Below are 15,457 nucleotides of genomic sequence, written 5' to 3'. Positions count from 1 at the left end.
TTTAATAAACAGCTGTTTTTCTAAATTCTGCTGAGGTGAAATTCAGTGCAGTCATGTATCGTGATACGTATCGTACCGTGGCCTCTGCATCGTGATACGTATCGTACCGTGACTTTGCTGGTGATACACACCCCTAGTTGGAACACGACTGAAGTACAAAGCCTATAATTTACATAATAACCTCAGGCTGAAGGAAATGTAAATTGACGTCTGAACACAGAAGAAGAAAGTTCAACACTCTTCAGCAATAAAAAAAAAAGAAGAAATGTTAGTTTATCTTGTGTAATTTTTGCTTATTAGTATGGTTGAATTGGATCACTGAAGGTCAGCAGCAAATTGGTTAATAAAATGGGATTAAATACATAAAGGATATTTGTATTATTTAACATATTTAATTATTGCAGCTTTGAGTCATATTCTGAGTTGCGTTTAACTGTTTTTATTAATTTTGAGGAAAACTAAATCTGATTTTTTTTTTTGTGAGTGAGTGAGATGAATTAAAGCATGTTCACATTTATTCTAGAACTAAAGTAACATCTTACTCCCGATTTCTCTCAACAAGGGGACAGGAGAGCTTTCAATCAATAAATGGGAAAAAAAGTAACTGGCGTTACTTATTTGAAAAAGTAACTCAATACAAGATATTTTCTTGTAAATTAAAAAGTAATGCGACACTTTACTAGTTACTTGAAAAAAGTAATCTGATTACGTAACTCGCGTTACTTGTAATGCGTTACCCCCAACACTGCTAATATATATACATACACACTACCGGTCAAAAGTTTTTAATGTTTCTGAAACAAGTATTTTCTGCTCACCAAGGCTGCAGTAATAGTAATATTGAGAAATATTATTTCAGTTAAAAATAACTGTTTCTATGTGAATATGCAGTATTGTACAAAAGTCTTAGGCCACTAGTTTAGGTTTCTTAAAGCGTCTTGAAGACGTTGTCACAGTTCTTCTGGATTTAGTCTGTCTCAGTTTTTTCTGTTTCTTCATGTAATCTTAGACGGACTGGATGAAGGTGAGATCAGATCTCTGTGTGGAGCACTGGCTGCCGTCAGACTCCTTGTGCATAAAAAAAAATCTCACTGGATTATTACAATGAATGGCAAAAGAAATGTTTGGAAATGGATATTTCCTTCTAAGTCTGACACAGCAAAAGATAGAAATAACTGACTTAAAACCATTTTTGTTGGTGAAAAAACTAGTGGCCTAAGACTTTTGCACAATACAGCATGTTAAAATGTAATTTATTGCTGTGATCAAAGTTGAATTTTCAGCATCAATACTCCAGTCTTCAGTGTCACATGATCCTTCACAAATCATTCTAATATGCTGATTTGCTGTTCTGTTATGATCAATTATTATTGGTGCTCAATCATTAATAATGGTTCTTATCCATATTGAACATTTTTTCTGCTTCAGATTTTTGTGGAAATCGTGGTCATTCTTACAGTTGAGCCCTCAACTGAACTACTGTAAGTGTGTGTGTGTGTGTGTGAACGAGAGAAAGAGAAAGAGAAATAAACGATCATAGAGTACTTTCTCACCCTTTTGAGTTTCCTCCTCATTATCTGCTGAATCATCACCCACAATATGCTCGGGTTTAATTTGCTCTGAAAAACAGAAGATGCAAACCGTTTTAGATTGTACCCACGATAAAAAGATGACCCCTTTCTTTTCCCTGTCCTGAGTTTCAACTGATGGGTGAACCTCACAAAAAGGTATTTACATTTTGCATAAAAGAACAATAGGATTTTTCATTGTGATCTCCTCATTCTTTATTACAGTAACGAGAATGTGGCTGAAAATAAAGTCCCTGTGCAGAAAATCTTTAACAATACAAAAAAGTCTAAAAATATTATTTAATTAAAGCTTTTTTTATTATTATTTATCCACAGTGGAACATGAACACACTAAACAAACCCATCTGTTGTGAATGTTATATGACGCTTTACTTCAACTTTGAATGTCAGCAGGGTGGTTGACTGAGGTCACACATCAGTAGTGTGTAGACCAATGTGGCAGTGCGTTAATCTTATCATTTCCACGCCAAAACTGCACTCATGCAGTAAATGTGTGTCAACTGTACATGTTGGCGCTAGAACAAGTAATGGCACATTTCAGCATGTTACAAGGATACAAACTGACAATATGATAACAATCTAACTTGGCCTACATTGGGTTCTTTTGAAATGTGGAGCAAGTTGTCTCTTTCATAAAGTTATTTGCCTCTGATAGCTAAGAGATACAATCTTACTCACCCAGCTCCTCCTCCATTGTGCTGCTACTGGCTGTCTCCTTCACTCCCAGAACCCGGTTAAAGAGGATGGAGAAAGCACTGCCCCATACACCTGTAGCACATACACATACATTAAACATGCTACGGCAAACAATACTTGGAACCAATATTCTAGTAAATAGAATAAGGAAGGATTATAAATTCTGATGTAGAGCTAATACTCTGGCCCTCTTCAACTGAGAAAACTTTCTTGAAAGGGTGCAAGATGTTTGTGCAAGATAGGTGTTCTTGATTCAACATAAGAAGCATTTATATGATGAGTTTCTCGTAAGAACTAAGCATGAAGAGCATGATATTATCTCAACATTTTTCAGCCTTTTGACGATTTATATCTCAATATTCATGTGTTTGATTTGAACAGCTGTCGGCAGCTGCTGCTGTTGTTAAGTCATTCAAAATCTTAATGCGAGAAGTACAATCAAATCAAGTTTTTTACTAAATGAATGAATGACATTTCATGATTTTTGTTTATATAAACTATTATAACAAACTTATTTATTTACTTACACCAACTGTTTTTTTTTTTTTTTATGTTTTTCAAAGAGTCTTTTATGCTGAACAATACAGTAAAACAGCAAAATTATAAAATACATTTAAAAAAATATTTTCTATTATAATGTATTTTACATTTTCATTTATTCCTGGGATAAATAAGCTGAATTTTCAGCATCATTACTCTAGTCTTCTGTGTCACATGATTCTTCAGAAATCATTCTAATATGCCGATTTGGTGCTCAAGAAACATTTCTTATTATTATCAATGTTGAATAGAAATTTCCAAAGAGCAAAGTTTATTTAAAATAGAAATCTGTAATATTAAAAATGTGTTTACTGTCACTTTTGATCAATTAAATTTATTGCTGAATAAATGTATTAAATTAGTTCCAAAAAAAAATCTTACTGACCCCAAACTTTAAAATAGCCATATACATATAATTTTTTTTTAACAAAACATATTTTAATATAAAAAAATACTATGCAGAGATGTTTTTGGTGGCACAAACAAATCGTCGAAACGATGAGTGAATCAGTTCATTGAACTAATAGTTTGAATACATTTTGAAATTAATCCAACTCTATATATTTGCAAACCTATTGGGAATATTTTATATATTGATGGGAAGTATGAGTAATCACACAGTTCATGAGTAACTGTACTGCTGTCAGTGACACTACATGCATATTGAGGGGTCTCTTAGCAAGCGGTTCTGTTGAAATTCAGAGCAGTCCCAGTCTTACCCATGAGGAAATGTAAGGGGTTTTCCTCATATTGTTTCACAACGCTGCCCATGAAGAACTTGCTCCCAAACAGCCCCGGAGACATGAAGGTGCCATATTTGGCCATGCCAATCTCATACGGGCTGAACTCCACCCAGTCTGATTGAGACAAAGGAAACAAACTCAATATTATTAAGTCAAAATGACAAAGGCACTTTTATATGTTAAATTGCACTACCAAAATACTACTTGACTCAGTGACTCATGTTCGCACAAATACAAAGCGTAATGTACAGTAAGTGACTCGCATTGAACTGACAAATACTTCCACTTAACCATCATCTGTTTAGTTACAATCTCTGATCCCATTCAACAGAAAACAACCTACCCACACATTGACTAGTCTCTAAAAATAGTGTGTCTACACCTGTGGGAGGAGCTGTAAAAGTTCATAATGACTTCACAGTGGGTCAATCATTAGGCCCCATAACAAATATTTGCATGTTTTCCACAGTATTAAGCAAATGTAAACAAATCGATAGTGTTCAGCTACCACGGAGGCTATGAAGTGGTGTTATACAAATTTTTACTATTTTGTTAGTCATTACAAATACGGACAGTTGCTGTGTCTTTCTCATTTCTTTTTCATAAGAATTATTCAATTCACACAGCAATCAATAACAGACAATACAATATAATGTTTAATGTATTGTTAAACATTCTTAATGTTTACGTGAACTGTCATCTTACCTGCGAACATGAGCTCAGAGACATCAGGTTTGACGTGCAGACAGGTGAAGAGAGGAAGGGGGCTCTGACCTTCATTAATCTTCGTCTGTATGGAGCTCAGTTTAGTGTCCATTCTCTGTGCAAAACACACACACACACACACACACACACACAGTAAGCTTAATGATCAAACTTTTTTCTTTAGGTCTTCACAGCATCTGTGTCAATGTATGTTAAAAACTGATATTAACATAAAGCTTTTTTTACAGCATTTTAAAGCATTTTCTAAAAGGATGGTAGCAACAGTGTGTAGTATAATTAAAGGAACAGTGCATCTTAAAATGAAAGTCTCATCATTTACTCATCCTCATGTCGCTCCAAACCTGTCTGACTTACATTTTTACATAGAACACAAAAAGAGGAAATTTTCTGGTCTGACAGAATTGTTCCTCACACTAAGCCATTGTATAGCTTTTGCATATATATATCTGATACTTTTATGATGATTTTGTGTCCTGTTTTAAGCTTAAAAGCTCCAGTCTGAATTAATTGTAACAGCATGGACAAAAACAACTAGTAGAGTCTCAAAAATTCCTTCTTTTGTGTTCCACCAAGGAAAGAGAGCGTGAAATTGAGTAAATGATGACATTTTGGTGTCATTCAAGCAATATAGATCTTTTCCTAAAATCACTTGGTCATTATGTTTATCAGACACACTTTCAATGGTCCATTATCTCTAAGCTGCATCTATATCTCTACAAATATTTCTGCAAGTAAAGCCATTCAAATGATAAAATGTCACATTAAATGGTATGTGTGATTTGGGAAAATTATTCAAAACTATCTTACCCTAGTCAACAGATAAGCAACATGAAAGCGGAATATCAAGTGCACACATTTTCTCATACACTCCAGTTCAAAGGTTTAAGGTCGTTAAGAGAAAAAAAGTCTCTTATGCTTACCAAGGATGCATTTAAAAATACGGTAAAATTGTGAAATATTATTACAGTATAATATAACTGTTCTCTATTTAAATATATTTGAAAGTGTAATTTATTCCTGTGACAGCAAAGCTGAATTTTCAGCACTTATTACTCCAGTCTTAATCCTTCAGAATTTATTTAATTATGCTGATCTGGTATTGAAAACAGTTGTGGTTGAAAACAGTTATGCTGCTTAATATTTTTTTGTGAAAACCAAGATACATTTTTTTTCAGGATTCTTTGTGCTGATCTGGTATTGAAAACAGTTGTGGTTGAAAACAGTTATGCTGCTTAATATTTTTTTGTGAAAACCAAGATACATTTTTGTGACTTTTGTGACATGACTAGAAAATCATAAAAATACACCATTAATTTGAAATAGAAATCTTTTGTAACATTTTAAATGGTTTTCATTTCAATTTAATGCGTCCTTGCTGAATAAAAGTGTTAATTTCTTACTTTCTTAAAAAAAGAAATATTAACTGTAGTGTACAATCATAAATACAGGGGCTACTGCCTTCCTGTATTGAGAAGTATCTTCCTGTTTTACAAGGACGATCCTCCCAAAGAGAAGGGTCTATTTGCATTGGGATGCGTAATAGAGAGACAACATACAAAGGAGTCTTTGTATTTGAACAAACTACAGTGTATAAATAGAGTACAGTGCAGCCCAGTGCAGTTCATGCCGCTCTCGATCTCCTATTGCAGTAAAAACTCTCAATAACCCAGTTTGTATTGCCGCATATCTCACCCCTGGAATTAGAGTCTCTCCGATCAACATCCCGAAGATGTCAGTGAAAGTGACAGGCTGTCCGCCCGATTTCTTCTTCCACAGTGCTTTGACGTAGCGATTGATGTTTTGGGGCAGGAGCAGTTTGAGTGGGTTATTGCTGACTCTGCTCATCAGCTCCTTATTAATATCCCCTGGGCCTTTAGCGGGAAATTCAGGGTGCGAGTACAGCATGGACATATACCTGTGGGAATATAGCCAGTATGGATGTTAATGAGATTTTTTATGTGATTGGTGTTTGCTATGTGGTTGTTGAGGTGTTCAGAATAGTGTTTAACATATTGTTATGTGGCTGCTACGGTATTCAGGATGGTTGCTAGGGCATTGTTATATGGTTGCTAGGGTGTTTCAGATGGTTAATTAGTGGCCCACATAAAAAATTTTTGCTTTTCTTGTCCCTACACTCTTAAAAATAAAGGTTCTTTAATGGCATTTGTGGTTCCATGAACATCCATAGAACCTCTCCACTGCACAAAAAAAGGTTCTTCAGATTATTAAAATGTTCTCTAAGAAAATGAGCTATTCTTTTCAGAACTGTTCACTGAAAGGTTCTTAGGGAAACCCAAAATGGTTCTTCTATAGCAACACTGTGAAAATCTCCTTTTGCAACCATTGGTATTTTTAAGATTGTAGAAGTCTATGGGATTTCTGTATCTGTTTAAATGAAAAAAATTGGAATGACTTTTACTGACCATGTTGATCCAGAAAGTCCTGTCACGTATGTTGCACAGTCAAGCACCCCAGATTCATACAGAGCCTTCATCACACCAGAGAAGCTAACCATTGCACGGAAACCACCTCCAGAACCCAAAATGGCGATGGTGGGAACCTGAGCAAAAATAGAGCTGCTATCAGAAAGGATTGCTCTCGCTAGAGATAAGATTCTTTTTTTAGTATAGCACAATTTATAAGGCAGTTTTTGCAGTTTTTAACTTCACCTCTCTAGGTGAGGCTGGAAGGAAGCGTGGGTTTTCCATTTTTAGAAGCTTCTTGATGCTGAGCATAACTCTGTCCCTGCGCGTCTGCATGAAGAGTTTCTCCTGATCACACAGAGCCATGCTGAAGCGCAAGTCTGTGGACGCACTGCACAAAAATGACTCACTTTCAGTCCCTCATTCGCTCTACTACGCATAAAATAGTATGCATAATGTATAGAAATAAACATTTCTTTATACATACCACACTTCTAAGATCATGTCGAGGAACACTTTTGTCGTCTAGTAAAAATCAGAGAATAATAGCAAACAACAAGATACTGAAAAGCAGTAATTATGAATTTAGTTCATAGCAGGTTGATAGTGTAAACCAAAAAAACCTTTACCTTGCCAATAGATAGGGTCACATACTCTGTCTGCCCCACTTTGAGCTTTGAAAGGGAATATTTAGCTGTGCCCAGAGTTTCGTCCATGACATAATTAGCGTCCATCAGTGTCATCTAAATAAAGAGCATTCAAACAGCATTATAACAAAGTGCTGATGTATTTTCTAAGACATTTAAAATTCAAAACAACACCTTTATTTTTTACTGCATAAACCATGCCATATAAACCAAAAACAGCATAGGCACACTTTTCAAGCAAAACATTTCACAAAAAGTTCAGTTCCAAATAATAAAACAATACATGCACACTATCATTCAAAAGAATGGGGTTGGTAAGATGTTCCAATATTTTTAAAAGAAGTCTCTAATGCTCACCGAGACTGCATTTGCCCCAAAATCCCGCAAAAAAAATAGTAATATAAATAGTAATATTTTGAAATATTATTAAAACAGCTATGATAACTGTTTTGTATTTTAATATATTTTAAAATGTATTTTATTCCAGTGATGACAAAGCTGAATTTTCAGCAGCCAGTATTCAGTGTCACATGATAAGAAATCATTCTAATATGCGGATTTGGTGTTGAAAAACTTACTGACCCCAAATGTTTGAACGGTAGTGTAGGGCTAGTTTAATATTAAGACAAAAAGTGTTTGGAAACTTTATAGCTCCAAGGGCCCCTTGTGTAAACTTGAGGGAATCTGACTTCCAAAACATCCGCTAAATATCACCATGACACTTGCTGGTTAAAAGTCATTGCAAACGCAGCTGAGAAACGTGAAGTTAGTCTAGTAAAAGGTATAGTATAATTTGTCAAGCAGATTCTACTTGATTTGATGCTGTTATCTAATTCAAAGAAATGTATAGATTTTAAAGTGTGACTTAAGTTATACTTTTTGGGACCACTGTATTGAATCAGGATATGGTAATAAATACAGTAATGTATTTAAAATAAGAAAATAAAGCTTTTAAAGGAAAGTGTAAAAAATAAGTAATTAGAGTAGAAATCTTTCACCTCCAATACATTGGGTTGATTGGGATCCAATATGAACTCAAATGTTTCATTCCATTTCGGGTTAATGTCATTATTTATGTGGCGTGTTCGTTTTCTTGACTCTGGTGTGGTTGGAATGGACAGTTCCACATAAGGGTCTGGGGTGTCCACTGTGAACGAACACACAATCACTTAAGTATAAATGCTCATTCAAGGATTTATTTAAATAGCATAAATATATATACTCACATAAATCCCCAAATGCTCCTTTCGTCACATTTTCAGCTCTCACCACATTTACTTTCAATCTATGAGAATACTGATGCTCAACCTGCGCATATAGTGATCCACAATGGCAAAGGTTTAGAGCGTCAAGAGCAGTAAAATGTGTATGTATGTATAAAGGAAGCTCATTTAACTACTGAAGTAGGAAATAGACATTAGGTGATTCCCAAATAGAATTATATATGAACAGTAAATGTGTCTCTAATTTCATAAATTCAGCAGCTGTCTGTATGCAATTGAATCCAAACACTGCAAAAGAGCAGCAGCTTTACAGCTGAACAACATCAAGGAATAAATTAATTGATCTTAAAAATTAAAATAGATCTTTCAAAACCTCTAATTACCATGTCAAAATTAGTGATTGAGTTACCTTAACTTAATGAAACGGCTCTACTTCAAGAGATTTCTCTCTGACTTAGTGAAACTTAACTTACTATGATGTACTGATAGGGGTCTATGGAGGACATTCTGACAGCAGTGTGGAGGTCAGGAAGGCACTTTATTTCAAGACAGTCCGGGAAACATCTGTAAAATTCGACAATAAAAAAAAGGTAGAAAAAAACATACTGTCTACGCACAAGCGGTTGAAACATGATACCGCCTTTCCGAACGACATGCTGCGTTTAACGTTCTGAGACCCGAAAGGTCGCTCTCAGTTCAGAAGTATGATAGAAACTTTTTAAGAAGGATTTTGTTGCGCAGGTCATAAACGCGTAGATACTAAAAGTTTTACGACTTTACAGAGAAATGAAACATGCAAGAACTTACCATAGTTGGTGGTACAGTGATGTTGGTCCCTCTCCGACAAGAAAGTTACTTCAGGAAGCCAAGAGGAATGCGCATTACTGGATGGACTAAAGATGAGATTCGAACGAATCGTTAATTTGAGACTGTTCATTGCAATGACTCGATCGAACCGACTCGCACAAGGTTTGTAAATCTTATAGAATATAGTTTATAAGTAAAAAACCTAAACGTATATGAAGTGGATAAAAGGTTGGACCTATAGACATCGAAACTTTTCACACTATTTTTTTAAACTACTGAGAAAGTTTATCTGCCAAAACTGCAGGGTTGGCAGGGTTTTAATTTGACTAACTGCACCAAACTGGACCACCAAAATGTAGGCCTACGCTAAATACAACTAATACATAAACGTAATCGAAAACATCAGTGATAATATCAGTATTGAATAAAATATCCAATGAACCACAAACAAGAAAGCGTTAAATCGATGACTCAAAAGAATGTTGAATGAGTTTCCTGAAACAGTTCATTCAAACGAATCGATTCTCTAAAATCAGTCGATTTCAGGGCGGACGCAAACTCTTCCCCCGCCCCTGCTCCTCATATTTCTCAAGGACTCCGATGGGAATTATTTTAGCGCTATGTTAATATTATTAAACATAATAATATAAATGAGAAATGTCGTTGCATTTAAGTGTTCATGTATCAAGATTATGATAGACTAATTAAATTATAACCCAGAATGTAAGATTGCGAATGAATGTAATAGCGACACATTCTCTGACAGGTGGCGCTCATGAGTTACAGTAATGCGATCATAATCACTGGAATCCCCGTATTGTCCACATCTTTGCCGGTGTCTGGTTTTGAAAATTACGGAGGTTACAGTAATTCCTTTCCTCAATTTAAAGCCATGTCTAGTTGATCAAATGTATAATAATTATAATAACAAATTATAGGCTAATAATTTGTATAGGCTAATTTATTATACTAACATATTTTGGAGGGACATACATAAACATTTGAGTAGGCTATGTTATTAATCCTGAATATATATAGGTAATTCAGAGGCTAGTTGTAAATATGAACATACTAGCCTACCATTAAGATTATCTTTTTATTAGTTTATTATTTATTATATATTTGTCATTGTTTTTACCAATAATAATTTGATAAATAAATAGGCCTAGCCTATTTCAAATTAATAAATCAGTCATTCTTGAGAAGTGGGACAAAACCTTGTAACTTACTCAGACAAATGAAACTACATTTATGTATCTTATATGTACTAAGCTACTGAGCTATGCTTTGATACAACCTTCCAACAAAGAAACCTGGGCTTCCATACCACCTCAGCAGTGCCACAAACTGATCACCTCCATGCCACGCCGAATTGAGGCAGTAGCAGTAATTAAAGCAAAAGGAGCCCCTACCAAGTATTGAGTACATGTACAGTAAATGAACATACTTTCCAGGCCAACAATTCACTAAAAATGTTTTTTTTTATTGGTCTTATGAAGTATTCTAATTTGTTGAGATAGTGAATTGGTGGGTTTTTGTTAAATGTGAGCCAAAATCATCACAATTAAAAGAACCAAAGACTTAAACTACTTCAGTCTGTGTGCATTTAATTTATTTAATACACGAGTTTCACATTTTGAGTTGAATTACTGAAATAAATGAACTTTTCCACGACATTCTAATTTATTGAGATGCACCTGTACTCTGCAGAGGTGAACTGTGGCAAGGGGGTCCTTTAGAGTGACAGCTGCCCCTGATATTCCCTGATTTTATTACATTTTATTGAATGTCTGACGGTGTTGACAAAAAGTGGGGACGCAACTTTAAAATCTTATGAAACATGCATGTGTCATTAAAAAACAACCTTGCTTTGATAGGAGATATTATTAAGTGTTGCTTTTGATAAAACAAGCTCCTTTTCATCATTAAAAAAAAACATTTTTATCCATTTTATTGCATATGAATGATTGAACCCTTCTCTGTGGACACACTGTTTTAGATGTCGTCAGAGGACATTAAGAAACATAGATTTGGTATAATAATGAGAAAATTAAACTGAAGGTGATAATTGTGTTAAATACAGTCTATTATTAATCCCTCATGACATTTAAAATTGAAAATATTTTTATTTTTAAACCTAATAGCAGTTACCCTTGCTGGACCTGTTTTGTCCCACGTCTCAAGAATGACTGAAATATTTTCTATTCCTGTAATAATAAATGATTAGCTAGCCTACTTCTTCCTGAATATAAATCCTTAAAAAAAGAATAAATTCATAAAATGTACAACATATGGAAAAATACAGTCGGCTCATGACGTTACAAACTTTCTGTTTTTTTTCCTTCATCTTGGAAATTGCGCAAGCATATCTCATTCTCAAGCATTTAAAAGGCACAGGAGCGCATCCAGGCGCTCACATTTCACTCGCTCTACCAGATTACGCGCTTCTGCTTCGGAGTAAGACATTCTAGATACAACTTCTGGAATGAATAGACTGATTTGCCTGGTCTTACTTTCAAGCTTTTGGATCTTTCCCGGTGAAGGATGTAAGTTAACTCAGCTTTAGCAATGTTAGACTTACGTGCTTCTTTCAGAGTTTGATTGTTTTATCCAAATGCAGTCTAATCATGCCTGGAAATAACGTTTCTTTTCTTTATGACTGTTTCCTGCAGACGACCCATGCTGTGCACAGCCTTGCCAAAACCAGGGTGTGTGTTTATCTAAGGGTGCTGATGCTTATGAATGTGACTGTACCAGGACAGGATATTATGGTGAAAACTGCACTACCCGTAAGTCTGGCCATGGATTGTTTTTACATAGAGGAAAATTTTACATGTGTAAATGTGTGCACTTAATACTGTTTTTTCTTGCTTTACAGCCGAGCTTCTCACATTTGTCAAATCAACTCTGAAACCAAGGCCAAGCGTACTGCATCATATTTTAACGCATTATAAATGGATCTGGGACATCATCAACAACATCTCTTTCCTGAGAGATGCCATAATGAGATATATCCTGACATGTAAGTTAAATGAAGTCGTTTTAGAGTAGATTCATAGAAAAATTAGACTAAATAAATACGTAAAATAAAACTATTCCTCTTTCTTGTTTTACAGCCAGGTCCCATTTGGTCAACAGTCCACCGACGTACAATGCAGATTATAACTACAAAAGCTGGGAAGCGTATTCTAACTTGTCCTATTACACCCGCACCCTCGCCCCATTGCCCCAGAACTGCCCTACGCCCGATCTCCCAAATGCAAAGCAGGTGGTGGAGAAGATGCTGGTGAGGAAAAAGTTCATCCCTGATCCACAGAGGACCAGTCTCATGTTTGCTTTCTTCGCCCAGCATTTCTCTCACCAGTTCTTCAAGTCAGACTTTAAAAAAGGACCAGCCTTCACCAAAGCCCTGGGCCATGGGGTAAGTGGTATTAACTAACCATTTTATTTGGGAAAATTTTACATCCCATCCAAAGTGTATAAGCAATACAATTTCTAAAAGTTCTCTAACGTTTTAGGTGGATTTGGGGCATATTTATGGAGAGACACTGGAGAGACAACACAAACTTCGCCTATTTAAAGATGGAAAGCTGAAGCATCAGGTTTGTGGACATTCAAATAGACATCAAAACGGCACTTAAAGGGATATTTCAACCCAAAATGACAACTCTGTCATCATTCACTCACCCTCATGTTGTTTCAAATGTGTATGATTTCATTCTTTTACGAAGCACAAAAGAGGACATTCTGAAGAACCATTTTTGTCCATACAATGAAAGTCAGTAGGGACCAAAACAACATTGGACCCCACTGACTTTCATTCTTCAAAATATGTTGAAGAAAGAAAGTACAGGTTTAGAATGACATGAGGGTGAGTAATTGATGGCAGAATTTTTGTTTTTGGGTGAACTATCATTTTAAAATGGACACAAGTATTGCTTGTTGGTTTAATGTGAAAACCTAAATGAAAAATGTATTTGACTCTTAGGTTGTGGATGGTGAGGTGTATCCTCCGTTGGTGAAGGATGTCCAGGTGGAGATGCACTATCCTCCTCATATCCCAGAAGAACAGAGATTTGCTGTGGGCCATGAGGTCTTCGGTCTGGTTCCAGGTTTGATGATGTATGCTACCATTTGGCTTCGTGAGCACAACCGTGTCTGTGATATCATGAAGCAAGAGCATCCCGACTGGGACGACGAGAGGATCTTCCAAACCACTCGTCTCATCCTGATTGGTGAGTCTTGGTCGCATCATCTAAAACATTCCTAATATTCAAAACTTTGTGGAGGGATTAAATATTCCAGCTTTTTGCTTCTAGGTGAGACCATCAAAATCGTGATCGAGGACTATGTTCAGCACTTGAGTGGCTACCACTTCAAGCTCAAGTTTGACCCAGAGCTTCTCTTCAATGAGCGCTTTCAGTACCAGAACCGCATCGCATCCGAATTCAACACTCTGTATCACTGGCACCCTCTGATGCCTGACAACTTTCAGATCCAGGACCAGGTCTACGGCCACCACCAGTTTGTGTTTAACAACTCTATTTTAACCGAACACGGCATCCGCAACATGGTGGAATCCTTCACCAAACAGAGGTCTGGAAGGGTGAGTTTCACTTACAGATAGAAAGCTTCTCAGAGAAGCCTCATGTCATGTTCCAAATGACTTTCTTTCTTCTGTGGAACATACAAGAAGATATTTTGTGTTTTTTTGTCCATAAAATGAAAGTTACTGGGGTCCAGTGTTATTTTAGACCCTACTGACTTTTATTCTTTGGACAAACATAGTTCTTCAAAATATCTTTTGTGTTCCACAGTCATACAGTTTTGGAACAACATGAGGGTGAGTAAATGAAGACGAATGTTAATTTGTAGGTGAACTTTGCTAATGTCTATCATTTTTGTGTGAACAGGTTGCTGGTGGACGTAACCTGCCTGCTACAGTTCAAGGAGTGGCTGTTAGCGTTCTGGAGCATTCCAGACAGATGCGGTACCAGTCTTTCAATGCCTACAGGAAACGCTTCAACATGAAGCCCTACTCGTCTTTTGAGGAGATGACAGGTAAGATAAACAGTGAATATCACCTAGGCAATTCAAAATCGAAGAAAAAACCCTACTATGTTAGCATAGATTCAGAACATTTTCACAAATACATCATGTGACTTCTTATTTAATTGTAACTTTTTCTGTATGGTAAAACAGGAGACAAGGAGCTGGCAGCCGAAATGAAGCAGCTGTACGGTCACATAGACGCGGTTGAGCTGTATCCTGGCCTTCTTGTGGAGAAACCCAGACCCAACGCTGTGTTTGGGGAGACTATGGTAGAGATGGGAGCCCCCTACTCTCTCAAAGGTCTCATGGGAAATGCTGTTTGTTCTCCTGAATACTGGATGCCGAGCACATTTGGTGGGAAAGTGGGATTTGACATTGTTAACTCAGCCTCACTGAAGAAGCTGGTGTGCTTGAATATCAACGGACCCTGTCCGATGGTGTCATTTCAGGTGCCTGATGTGAAATATCAGAGTTCAGAAAACGTGAATTCAAGCTCAGTGCACTCCACACAAAGTAATATTAATCCGACGGTTGTCTTGAACGAGCGAAGTTCAGAACTCTAAAACATTTTAAAAGCCTTGTTGCTTTCACTATGATACTTGATGTCAGATTATTTATTTGTTTATTTATTTATTTAAAGAATTTATTTCAATATGTATTTATTGATGGGTTTTTGTATTGTTATTGACTTGCAACATGCATTGGACATCCACATTTCAGGTGCAACTGTTGCTAATAATGCACATTTCTTGAATAAAAACATTTTGATTGTTTGTTAATATATATTTTGTGTCATTTCATTGTCAGTTATTCTTATTCAAACAATTACAATTACTCACAACTTAATGCTCAAGCATTTAGCTGAAAAAATTTATAATAATAAAAATTAATAATGAAAAACTCAAAGTTTTTTCCAAAAATAAATTGATACTTTTATTTAGCAAGAATGCATTAAATTGATCAAAAGTGACATTTATTATTTTCACAAAGGATTTCTAATTCAAATATATG

General features: G+C 35.8%; 2 protein-coding genes across 2 annotated transcripts in view; one reads left to right on the top strand and one right to left on the bottom strand.

Moving 5' to 3' along the window:
- The window catches only part of LOC107677770 (cytosolic phospholipase A2), a 15,733-nt gene extending 6,262 nt beyond the window's left edge, over positions 1-9,471 (bottom strand). The window contains exons 1-13 of the mRNA XM_016472790.1: positions 9,395-9,471; positions 9,061-9,151; positions 8,591-8,672; positions 8,363-8,511; positions 7,347-7,460; positions 7,205-7,242; positions 6,964-7,108; positions 6,718-6,854; positions 5,987-6,209; positions 4,274-4,388; positions 3,545-3,682; positions 2,268-2,357; positions 1,554-1,619 (exon numbers count right to left, since the gene is read on the bottom strand). Coding sequence (XP_016328276.1) covers positions 1,554-1,619; positions 2,268-2,357; positions 3,545-3,682; positions 4,274-4,388; positions 5,987-6,209; positions 6,718-6,854; positions 6,964-7,108; positions 7,205-7,242; positions 7,347-7,460; positions 8,363-8,511; positions 8,591-8,672; positions 9,061-9,093 — 1,330 coding nt within the window. The 5' untranslated portion in view covers positions 9,094-9,151; positions 9,395-9,471. The remainder of the gene's footprint in view (positions 1-1,553; positions 1,620-2,267; positions 2,358-3,544; positions 3,683-4,273; positions 4,389-5,986; positions 6,210-6,717; positions 6,855-6,963; positions 7,109-7,204; positions 7,243-7,346; positions 7,461-8,362; positions 8,512-8,590; positions 8,673-9,060; positions 9,152-9,394) is intronic.
- A 2,327-nt stretch (positions 9,472-11,798) lies between these two features.
- Positions 11,799-15,229, top strand: LOC107677761 (prostaglandin G/H synthase 2-like). The gene is made up of 9 exons (XM_016472781.1): positions 11,799-11,940; positions 12,067-12,183; positions 12,273-12,416; positions 12,511-12,815; positions 12,913-12,996; positions 13,383-13,629; positions 13,714-14,000; positions 14,308-14,455; positions 14,597-15,229. The coding sequence occupies exons 1-9, from the start codon at positions 11,880-11,882 to the stop codon at positions 15,007-15,009; spliced, it is 1,806 nt and encodes a 601-aa protein (XP_016328267.1). The 5' UTR covers positions 11,799-11,879; the 3' UTR covers positions 15,010-15,229.
- The last annotated feature ends 228 nt before the right edge of the window (positions 15,230-15,457 follow it).

The sequence above is a fragment of the Sinocyclocheilus anshuiensis genome, unplaced genomic scaffold (genome assembly GCF_001515605.1).
Source record: "Sinocyclocheilus anshuiensis isolate Anshui unplaced genomic scaffold, SAMN03320099.WGS_v1.1 scaffold985, whole genome shotgun sequence".
NCBI classification, from domain to species: domain Eukaryota; kingdom Metazoa; phylum Chordata; class Actinopteri; order Cypriniformes; family Cyprinidae; genus Sinocyclocheilus; species Sinocyclocheilus anshuiensis.
Note: the sequence above shows the minus strand (reverse complement) of the source record. Positions and strands in the feature narration are given on the sequence as shown.

What these genes read in the sequence shown, in the direction of transcription:
- LOC107677761 (XM_016472781.1), top strand. Translation starts at nt 11,880, where the DNA reads ATGAATAGACTGATTTGCCTGGTCTTACTTTCAAGCTTTTGGATCTTT. An exon ending in GATCTTTCCCGGTGAAGGAT is followed by an intron (nt 11,941 to 12,066) that starts GTAAGTTAACTC and finishes TGTTTCCTGCAG; the next exon opens with ACGACCCATGCTGTGCACAG. An exon ending in CACTCGTCTCATCCTGATTG is followed by an intron (nt 13,630 to 13,713) that starts GTGAGTCTTGGT and finishes TTTTGCTTCTAG; the next exon opens with GTGAGACCATCAAAATCGTG.